We start from the raw sequence: 11,268 nt of genomic DNA, 5'->3' as shown, positions 1-11,268 counted from the left end.
AGCAAATTGAAGTTTTGCTCAGTTTCTCGTCAATATCAAGAGGGCCTCTTACTTCTGATTTGCACTGCAGTGAGAAGAAACAGTCCGTGCAGACCATCAGCAACCATTATCTATTCAGGATGTATTAAGGTCAATTAGTAGGGAGAGTGATCTGGAATGTGCAGCTGCTGAAATGAGATGGCTTCTACACATTGTGATTCAGGTTGATTAGCAGGACCCTGAAGACAAATGGTTTTAACAAGCCCCTCAGGAAACCTTGAACCAAGGCTGTGTTATTGGTGGGCTGACAGCCTGTTTGTTGCTGATTGATAGGGGTTTCTAACATCGCCAATGTGCGAAGCTTATTTTTCATGGGCTTTTTAGAGAAAGTCAGGATTATTACTTATACATGTCTGCATGTATATAAGGATGTATCCAGAGTGATGTTAATGGAACATGCACAATAATTCGTTTGAAGGTGAATTAAGTCCAATGTAAGAGGGACACTGATAATGTGTAGATGTGAGTACCTTGATCTCTTGTGCTCTGAGTCCCTGATCCTTCATAGCTTTATCATATGGTGCAGTTTGAATATGAGGTTTATCATATAAAGGTTGTTGCAGAATTACCTTGAAGTCATTTCATTTGTTTTGATTCACTTGGTGGAGAAAACCGGGCAGTACCTGACTGGAAGCATAGGGGTGTGTCCAGGGGGTGGTCACTCAGGTTGCTGTTACTGGGGATCACACGTTGGCAGCGCCCTCTTCTGTAGGTACAGCGCCACTTCAACGTTTGCCATCATAAAGGCAGTTCAGACAAACACGGCAAAACAGACTCAGGGAACACGTAAACTTAACTTTTTCTCAACAGATTGAATTCTTGCGCGGGATGCTTGCATCAGATATTTTTCAGACATGAGGGGATTTATTAAAGGAAACCAGCAACAGGAAGGCCTGTCGTAAACATTATCTTGCAGGCAGACATTCGCTCTTCTAATTAAAGCACCAGCAAAGACAACATGACTCACGATCACAAAAAAGGTTTCAAAAGACACATGTTGAGGTCAAACTTATTTCCAATTGGAAAACAAGGAAGTAGATTAAATGACCTACAAAGCAAAGAAACAGCCCGTAAAACAATTTTGTTTTTACACAATGCAGAAGACATGGTTTTGCCTGTTGTTTTGTTTCCAGGCTTACTTTACTTTAGTGCGTCTAAGGGTTTATCACCTGCATGGATAAGGCATCCAGCTAAAAGTTCAAACCAAAACATTAAAAGCCACAAACAGATGGAGAGGAAGAGAAAAAAAATGACTGTGCTGATGACTGGACCTTGGAAACAGTTTATTTAATTTATAAAAGGAACATGATTATAATATATCAACCCACTCTAGAAGTTAGAGTAGTGGTCACTTAAATATTGCAAAAATGAAACAAGAACAAATAACTGCAACAATACTGATGGCTATTCTATTTCTTCTACGCTAGAAAAAAAGCCGAATATTTTCTTTGGCATAAAACAGCACCACTGAGGTGAAAAGGCAATTATTAGCACATTATTTTTTCCACAGGAAGAGAAATATTAAGTGTGATGTAATCATCTGTTGACCATATCAAGGATGTTAGCATTATTTAACTATTGAACTGCATGTTCTGCATTACGAGCAGGATGTGGACTGGCATCCCTTATAAACTTTCCTGTGTTGTAAGAGTATGCTGAAGTGTAGGTGAGCACAATGAGGTATGTTAAGGCATAATTTGGAAAGTCATGGCTAAGCAAATTCGATATGTGGGATAACCACTATACATCTATGGAAAAACTGCAGAAATACCATGGTATATCATTGTAAGGGCTTGGTCGATTTGTCGCAATTGTTTTGTTCATTAAGCCACAATAGACCTACCTTCTTCTTCACAGTCCTTGCAGGAGTTCAGTGTTGTGAATGAAGCAGTGTGGGCACAAAGGGCAGACATATCAAGCAGAGTCACCAAGCGCATAATAGAGTGAAAGAATGACATTGTGACTTTGGAGAATGAATCGAAAGAAATAGAGCAGAGTTATAGGCTGTACATGAAATTTACACTGAGTGTTCTATTGATTAAGGCATAATGTTGAAAACTCAAGGGGAACGTTCCTCAATAATAATAAGTAGAGGGACTGTATTGTACTTGAAAGCATCAAGCAATATTATTCTCGTTAAAAGAGCTGAGTGTATATGATTGAGAATATCTAACAAGCATTTTTAATGTAGTATATATCATTATCTGTCAGATTTTAAATAAATGTTTCTAGAGTAATCGGAAGGGTTTGTATAATGGTAGTTTTACAAACTTATTGCAGTGAAGAAAATTCAAAAAGACAAATAGTTTTCCAGACTCGCAGAGCTATTGCATTCCACAGAGAAATATTTTTGCAAAAAAGGAAATGTGTCTGGCCCTGCCAGGATTTCTTCTTATTAAATAAGTAAAATAAAAAAAGAGCACAGGCTTAATTCGAAATGCAAAGTACCATAGCTTTCTTTAACAATGACACTGTCCTAATAACCACAGTTTGGCTTACGACACATTTTACAGGTAGTCAATATCAGAACACTTCGTAAAGCAGTCATATTTCTTCAGGGAGAAAAGCTTTCCCATCCAGGTCTTAAAATCTTAAGCCGATCAAAAAGATAATTAATGAATATGGAAAAATGAAACAAAAATACTGTAGATTTGTTTTCTTTTTAAGGCCTCCTTTGGTATTCACATAATGAAATCAACAAATTCGGAGCTTGTGAAGTAACATTGTGGAAAAGATCGGAGCTTTCTGGGGGGCCCATCTGTTAAAATGCTGTGGTCTCCCCACTGACAGTTTGAACTGCTGGTGCTGGAGTGTCCTGGGGCTGGTCGCTCGCGGCAACCACAGGCTGCGGGTCAGTTGTGGTGACTTCCTGGGCCTCTTCAGTGGCAGGCTTCACTTCCTGCTCAGCCTCCTTCTTCTCTTGGCCAGAAACGTCTTCACCCTGATGAGGTTCCTGCACTGTGGGGCTTTCTTTCAGTGGAAGTGGGTCTTCATTTGGGGGTGTGGGGTCCTGCAGCTGGCTTTGGCAGTCCTGAGGTTGACACGGACACGAGTTTTGCTCAGACTCTTTGCTCGGGGTTTGGCTCACGTCTTCTCCCGCGGGAAGCTCGGGTTGGCTGGCGGTCTCCTGTTGAGCCGGAGCCGGAGGCTGGCTGGGCGCTTCTTCTTGCAGAGTTACTGGAGATGCAGGGGAAGCCTCCTGGGGACTGCTGGTCTCTTGTTGGGTCTTTTCCTCCGTGACCTGTTTGCTTGGCTGTTCTGCAGCTTGTGATTCTTGGTTGGTCACAGGAGCCTTGCACGGGGATCTCAGACTCTGGGCGGCTGCCTGGATATCTGCTTGGAGCTGCTTGGTGGAATCCACCGGCTCCTCTTGCTGGGAGTTGGGTGCCTTTTCTGGAATCTCACTAAAGGTCTTTGCGCCCCCCGACTTGTCCTTCTCATCCACGTATTTCTTGGCGGGGAAGGAGGAAGGGTAGTAGGCGTTGACCTTTTGCTTGTGCCTCAGGATGGAGGCGCAGCACACGATGAAGATGATGACCGCCAGCAGGGAGGACACCACGATGATCAGCAGCATGTTGTCCCTGAGGAAGTCCACCATGTGGCTGAGGATGAAGGGTTTGGTTCGGGTGCCATTGGAGACACGCACCGTAGTGGAGATGGGATGGGAGCTCTGTGTGGTGTGCAGAGAGAAGGATGTGGCCTCGTAGTCCCCGTCTCCACTTGTCTCCATAAAGGTGCTGCTGTTGGACTGGAAGGGGGTGGAGCAGCAACGAGGAGCCCACAGCAGGAGGAGGGACACAGACACCTGCAGAACAACCAGGGAGCTCTTCATGGTTCCTCTGATAACCTGCAGCAAACAAGGGCGAACAGTTACTGTTGATGACGTAGTGTGAAAACATAAAAGCTTGATAACTTAAACAAACGTATGAACAGGCCAGATATACAGTCATACTGACACAATATCCAGTGCTCAACATCCTTGGTTCAATTGTGTTCTGTCCAGTTTGACAACCTTGAAGCTGACTTCTTTGTTTAACAATTTTCTCGTGTGAGTAATTTGCTACCTCAGGAATAATCTCATGGTATTAACTGGCTTTCAGATTTGTAAATAATGTACATGTGCTTTAGTAAAATAATTATGTTTGAGTCATAAGCGACATGTAGTCAGTCCTGCACCTGTAAATAAGAGTTGCACAGTTATCTTCCTGGTGCTTGATGTCTCTTTTAACATTGGGGGCTTTGGAGAATTGCTCATATATGAAATAATATATGTTTTATAAGGTAGAGACTTGCTTTTTGTGCTGTGTGTGCAGATGAAGTGGGGTTTTATCTTTACTTTTCTTAACAATCCATCCATAATGGTTCTAATCTTGTGACTTAGCACATGTGCAAAACACATGTCTTAACTGTTTCTTCAATATCCTATTAAGTACTTCAATGCTGCACTAAGATACAGTACCACATTCAGAAGCTACTATGTCTAATGTGTGTGTTGAAGTTAAAAATTCTCTATGTGATTTGGTGAACAAGTCACTAAATGAAGGATGACCCAGATTAGCTAGCAGAGATCCATGAATCTTTTACTAAATAACCCAGTTACTGTAAGTATAAGTCAGTTAACCTTGTCAAAAGCCATAAATTGTTCTATAATAATAATTTTGCAATATTGTGCTGAGATAATTGTTCCGGTATCCTTTTCATTGTGTATTCTTTATTTATCATAAGTTTAGGTGTCCTGCAAATTATGGTGCTTTTATCACACATTTGACATCTAGGCAGCCTTAAAACGGAGAGCATTCCTCATTATTGCGCTTCCTGCTCAACTCATCCTGACTACCTTGTATAGCTAGGCAGGATATGTTTAGATTTCTGTATAAACACAACCTGCTGTGTTTGGGAACGGAATTCTTTGTCAGACAGGAAGGAATGCTGGTCCTCATACTGCACACACGTGTTGCGTAGTCTATTTCTGTCAGCCAACTGCTGCGCTCTTCAGTTCAATTCTTCAAATCTACATCTGGATAGAAAACGCATATCTTAATCCCTAATTCAATAGCTTGTCTTGCCACTGAAGATAATCCCATCGTTTCAGAGAGTCTGGTGCACTCACTACCTTCCAGCTACTTCTGTGTTACAACTGACAATAAATTCAGCTAAGGCCTGCAGTCAAAGAACAGTTTACATTTCTCTCCATCACCAGTCCACACCAAATGGTGTGGTTTAACACTAAGACAGATACCTTCATCATCTGAGTCTTCTATGATTCTGGGGAAGTTTGAAATACACAACATTTCGGCAGCAGAGCTTTCTTCACAAATTAACCTCTGTATGTTCCTCTTCTCTAATTCTGGACAAAGGTACAGTAGTTGAGCTTCTGCACAATTTGACCTCAGTCTTGACCTCAAGACTATACTGTTTCCAAAGGGAGTTAAAAAGCAAGGGAGACACAAAGCACTTGATTGGGGTTGGCTTCTATTATTACACATTGAACCATAAGACCAGTATATAGCAAACAAACAATCAAACAACTGTAATATAACTTTTTGCAGGAAGAGGCAGGAATGCTGCTGAGCATTTTATTAACCTACAGTTTGGAGCATTTGGTAGCCACAATATAGTTGCCTGTTTTCATTTCTATATAAAGCACATGATTAAATTATTACAAAATTATTTGTGATTACTAAAAACCAAAAGTTCAGGGACATCAGGGTAAGCATAAAAGTGAGAAACTTTTAAGTATTTCAGAACAGGTTTAGCTATGACATAGGTCTTCCTGTCTTTTTCAACAGCACATGATGAACATTTTTACAGCTGGAACTAATGTGATTATGTCAGTCCCTTAAGGAGTATCCAGATTTTGAACATTTTAGGACATCATCTAATTCTGTCCATGCTTTGCAAAATGTAATTTTAAAACTAGGGTTTAATTCAGTTAAATGTTCTTCTGGCAGGCATACTGAGGTAAATGCAAGGTCATAAATACATATTGAAGATTGAATACATGAAGAATGTTTACTGAATTTAAACACAATATGAGTGCTGGGCAAACTGAATCAAAACAGACTGGTTGTTAATAAGCCAAGAAAATCAAGCAAAATGTAAAACTGTACTATATACTATTAAATATTAATATGATCCTGTCTAAAATCCTAAAATCACCAATGATGTTTCAAAAACCATTACAAAATTATACTTGAAACCTGTTTCCTGGCAAAAAATGCCCATTACAGCTCAAAAGCATCAGAATAAGTGAAGGACAATAAAAGGTAATGATAACGCATCTGGAATGAGCTCTTCATCTCTTTGACAGATTGAGATTCCGTCTTAATTACAGCACAGCTGTCAGCTTACGGAAGAGAGCGAAATGTATTTGTCTGATTGGTTTGGAAAGCTTTCTTTTCTCATTTTGTCCTTTTAAACGCCTTGTGTCTTAGCAGTTAGCCTCCCAGGCCTTAGTGGAGCCACATCAGTGTGAGCCGCGGTTTTTCTGAAGACGCTGCCTCTGAAATGATTAAGTACCATGGGAACGTGGAAAAGTAACTCGGGCTGATATGCTGGGGAAAAGGGAGAAATGGGGTAGACGTCATAGACAGTAAATTGATGGTCCCATTAGCGTCCATTGCTGGAAGTGCTTTATCAGATGCGGGGTAGCTGGCACAATGGAGACACGAGGTCCCTCTGTGAGTTCCTGGCAATTGCCCTGAGGGGGGCGTCTGGTGCTCAGCGGGCTGTCTCTCAGGGACCCATCACAGCACGTCCTCTTTCCAGCCTCTGACCCCCTGCATTAACAGCTTGCAGATTGCCCTTAGAAGTCTCTTTTGAAGGAAGCCGGACTCCTGTGCAAGTAATTGGGAGCAAGCACTTTACAAACCGCTGGTTTCTTCATAATGCGGTTAGCGTAGTGTTCTTCAAAGATCTCCCGCCACAAGATGTGAACTTTATTGGGTTTATAGAAAAGTCTGTTGATAGTTCTCCAAAGAGTGTTTTTCCTTTATTTGCCTCAATGTAAACTAAAGTTCCCCCTAGTACAGCATTGTTTATTTACACATACGTATTTGCTGAGCATTACTGATCTCTGGGCTACATTTTGACCTCTAGCTGTTTTATAAAGTAACTGAATTTGCTCAAACTTGTAGGTTTTGCAGAAGTACTACCATATAAGTTAACAATGAGTCTCCTATACAATGATGTACTGTATATGCCTCCAGTTATGTTGTCTTATTAAAAAGATATTCATTCCTTAAAATTCAATTCAAAGTTGGAATATTTTAATGAAGGCAGCTGGTTTCAACAAAACAACTCCTGAACTGGACATGGTACTGAAAGCCATATGCTATACCCAGCCGCAATATTAATGACCCTTAATTACATCATAGCCTGTTTGTCTTGATTCTTCATTCCAAACTCACCCACATATACCCTGTCCTGCAGCTGCAGGAAGTTTTACCTCCCTGTTCTGGTGCTTCAGCACATCTGAAAATTGCTCGGTCTGACCACAGTTCACCAGTCAGAACCAACTAACTAAAGCAAGCTTTGAATGTAATTCCATTCAGTCTATGGAAGCAAATGACTTATTGCTGGAAAACGGAAAGATAATAATGAACTAAATTCCTAAATACTGCCTCCTCTCCATCTCAAAGTTGTGGTTTCATATGGTCTTTCTTTCATCTGTTAGACATTCAGACAACAAAGAGCCCTGCAAGGTTCTCTGTATTCAAAAGCATTTAAATAGTCACTAATTGAATTCTGATGTTAAAAAAGGCTTTTTGGAAATGTGAAAGCTGATTTATTTCACTCTTATGCAAATGACACGTAGACAGTGACTAGTTAAAACTAGTTAAAACAAAAGTTAATTTGCAAAGAATTCATGTAGCTGAGTTTTCTATAGGTCAAAGATAGAGCTTATTTTTAAAATGGAACCACTGCGCTGCTCTCCATTCAGCTACAGTACATTCAGAGGTGTGGAAGCTGATTACTATAATAATAGGATGTATGCCCCAAATAAAATCTGGTTTATTATCCATAAGCTGTGCAAATCATATTTATAATAACCAAATTCAGTATATGCTATGTGCTCAACTGATCATTCAGAAGTCGCATAAATGTGTCGAATTTTGATTGAATTAAAACAATAATCTTTTCCCCTGGATGTGTTGTTTTTTTCCACAGTTGAGGTAAAAGGGAGATAAATGCTGAAACCTATTTCAAAACACTTTTAATATTACAACAATTTAAATTTAAACTAAATTCTGCCAATACTGTATAACTGAGCTTTTGTTTAACCGAATACATTATCCAGACAGAAAGTTATCCAGTTTTTTATGTTGAGTGCAGATGAAAAACTTGGAATAGATCTCCCTCTAAAATGCAGCTGTACAAATCTGTTTCAGTACTCACAGACTTTGAGTGCCGAGCGAGACAGAAGTCTTTCCCCGTGTCGTGCTGCAGAAGAAATCCTTAAAGATGAGAGAATCTTTTTTTTTTTCTTAAAAGTGCGAGAGAGATGTGGCCAGGTTCAGCTTCTTTGTTGTCTCACTCCCTCCTCCCAAGTGCTGCTGCAGCTTCTGACTGTTGTACTGTAGGTTTCCTCACAAATAAAAAAGAAAGCGAGAAGGGGAAAAATCCTCTGGAAAAGTTCCTTGCTGTTTGGAGAAATTCCCTCCTCTCCACCTCCCCCCCTCTTCTGTATTTCCTCCTCCTCCTCTACAGACTGGCAGTAGACTTTCTGGGTGCTTTACAGACAGATTGTTTTCATTAGGTTTGGTTTAATGTGGTCTGGTTGGTGGGGAGGGGGGACAGAGCTCCTACAGACTTCCTTCCCCAGATCCCTCCAGCTCTGCAGGAATAATGTAGCTCAGGCAGGAAACACTGCATTTATACAGCACAGTTGGGGGGTCCCAATGTTAGGGGGTAATAGGGAAATCCCACTACACCCACCAGGTAGTGGTTCTGCACTGGACTGTGTAAGGGCGTAATTCACCGCGGATGGGCAGATCCATTGCTTTGAAAGCAGTTTCACACCCAAAATGAACCCGACCCAATGCAACAGAGAATACATATGGATTTGCATTAAGATTCAGGGTGGGGAAGGAAAGATTACATTTCAAACCAGTGAAAATGTTAACAATTTATTTATAATCTCTCTAAGTTTAGCACTCACCTCCAGAATATTACACCATCCTGCATTTCTAGTCAAAACTGCTGCTCATTTTGAAACAGTAACCGGAAAAATTGATACATCTATTCATGGTAGAATTCGTGTGTTCAGAGGCACTATCTTTCCTTCCATTTTCAAACTCCAAGCCAGGATCACAGGAGAGGCAGGATGCATCATTAGGGCACTAGTGAAGTCTGAAACTTAACACTCTGAAAGGATTTAGGCTACCCTAATTTTTAACTCCCTTGAAAACAGTGGACCAGTAAAAAGTGAGTGTAAAACACTCCCAAGCACACTAAGCCTACTGTATGACCATCATAAACTCAACAGAGACACAGACACAAACATTCGTTGAGAGTCTTGGACTTTTTTATTCCTGCTGCATAATTGCATTAGAAAGGTTACAAAGGAGAAGGGATCGTGTGGGCTATCTAGCATGTTTGCTTGATAGTAGCTGATTGATCCAAGGTTCTCATCCAGCCATCTCATCATGGCTGGGTAGTTACCTACTCTACCAGCTCTTTGTGTAAAGTGGTGCTTCCCTTTTCCCTACTGTAAGTGCAGTTACTGTACATGTATGGTATTTTCCACTTGTGTCACTGTTCATTCTGAAGACATTTGCTGTGTTGACTGGCTTGGCAATGCCACTGAGCATTCACTCGCAGTGAAAGCAAGACCTGATACAACATGAGTTACAACTGGAAAAATGGTCTGATACTGCTTCTCCCAGATGCTGAGGTACTGCTACAAATTAGCCACTTTTCCTGTGAATTCACATTTATTCACATTTCCCAGGAAATGTGTTTTTATTCAGACATTGTTAATAAAGACATAGACTGAAGTCTTTGGAGTAGCTCATCAAACAGGAACAAAGTACAGAATTGTAGCAGGACTAAATGAGCTAGTAACTTTTAAATTCTTATAAATATTTGAAAGAAGACAGGCTTATGAGATTCATTTAAGCTGTGTAAAGGACTTCAAAAGAAATGTTCTTGTGTTGAATTCTTGTTTCAGTTCAAAATTAAGGAAGGAATGATATAGATGTGAAACTACATTGATCCTTGCTACCATACCTATCCTTTTAGATGTCTGTAGTATGCCACAAAAGAAGGACAGTGAATTTGATTTACTGCAGACATGGGTTTCAGTGAGCATGTCAAAGTTTTGCTTCACTTAATCAAGAAAAACTACACAATATGAGTCAAAACTGACAAGTTGAGTTCAGTAAAGTTCAGTTTACAAATAGAAGAAAATCTGCACTGCAAAACTGCATACTGTATGTTAAGTGTGTACAGAGGTCAGCACAAAGTATTGAGGAACCTCTGTCCAGTAACTTTAAGTGTGTTCTTAAAAATGCATACAGCCTTTTTCAGTGGGACAATCCTCTGACATTATAGGCCCCTGGGCCTGCAGGCTTCTCTCATAATAACCTATCATTTGGCAGACCTGGGCCTCCATGTCTTCTCTTTAATTTTAACTATGTGATTACAGCCATGTGTACCACACGTACAACACCAGCCCAGGGAGCTCATACTTATTTCCATCCCACTCCTCCACCCTTTTCTTGTTAAACGCCCAACCACTGAAGACTGTTCTCCCCTGCTGGGACCATGCCCAGTCCAGTGCTCAGCTGCAGTCTCTTCACCCAGTACAGTATTTCTGCCAGCTATGCACCAGATGGAAGATGAGAAAACTGCTCAATCTGCATTAAAGGTGGTAGCATTCCCCCCAAAGTACTCTTCTTTGTTAAGGCTTATTTAAATGTCTTGTGGTGTTCCTCTAGTTTCTCTCTCTGTGATCTTACTTTGCTATCATACAGAGCTTCCTGCTTGCTTACACTGTATGAATCTATTCCTGCTTCTTAAAGGCAACTTTACACATCTCTGGCTCATTTTTCCCAAAAGATCACATATTTAGCTGCTGTGCTATCTTTAGAACAACGGTACTCGTTTTAAGGCTTCTGTGTCTCTTCCTAAATGTAACTGAAAGCTCGCAAACAAGGCATCAAGCGACAAAATAAAACCATTTGATTCCTGGAGATATTATTCACTTGGCAAAACAGAATTCTAATC

General features: G+C 40.5%; 1 protein-coding gene across 2 annotated transcripts; it reads right to left on the bottom strand.

Moving 5' to 3' along the window:
* Positions 1–1,305: 1,305 nt before the first annotated feature.
* Positions 1,306–9,089, bottom strand: tmem119a (transmembrane protein 119a). Of its 2 annotated transcripts, none has more exons than XM_015365984.2 (2): positions 8,437–9,089; positions 1,306–3,886 (listed from the first exon to the last, which is right to left on the bottom strand). In XM_015365984.2, the coding sequence occupies exon 2, from the start codon at positions 3,869–3,871 to the stop codon at positions 2,801–2,803; it is 1,071 nt and encodes a 356-aa protein (XP_015221470.1). In that variant the 5' UTR covers positions 3,872–3,886; positions 8,437–9,089; the 3' UTR covers positions 1,306–2,800. The 2 variants fall into 2 exon arrangements, with proteins under 2 accessions (XP_015221470.1, XP_015221471.1); XM_015365985.2 differs by lacking the exon at positions 8,437–9,089 and adding an exon at positions 4,924–5,104.
* Positions 9,090–11,268: the final 2,179 nt, after the last annotated feature.

This window comes from Lepisosteus oculatus, chromosome 22 (assembly GCF_040954835.1).
Source record: "Lepisosteus oculatus isolate fLepOcu1 chromosome 22, fLepOcu1.hap2, whole genome shotgun sequence".
In the NCBI taxonomy this organism is placed as follows: domain Eukaryota; kingdom Metazoa; phylum Chordata; class Actinopteri; order Semionotiformes; family Lepisosteidae; genus Lepisosteus; species Lepisosteus oculatus.
This window is presented reverse-complemented; position numbering and strand designations above follow the sequence as displayed.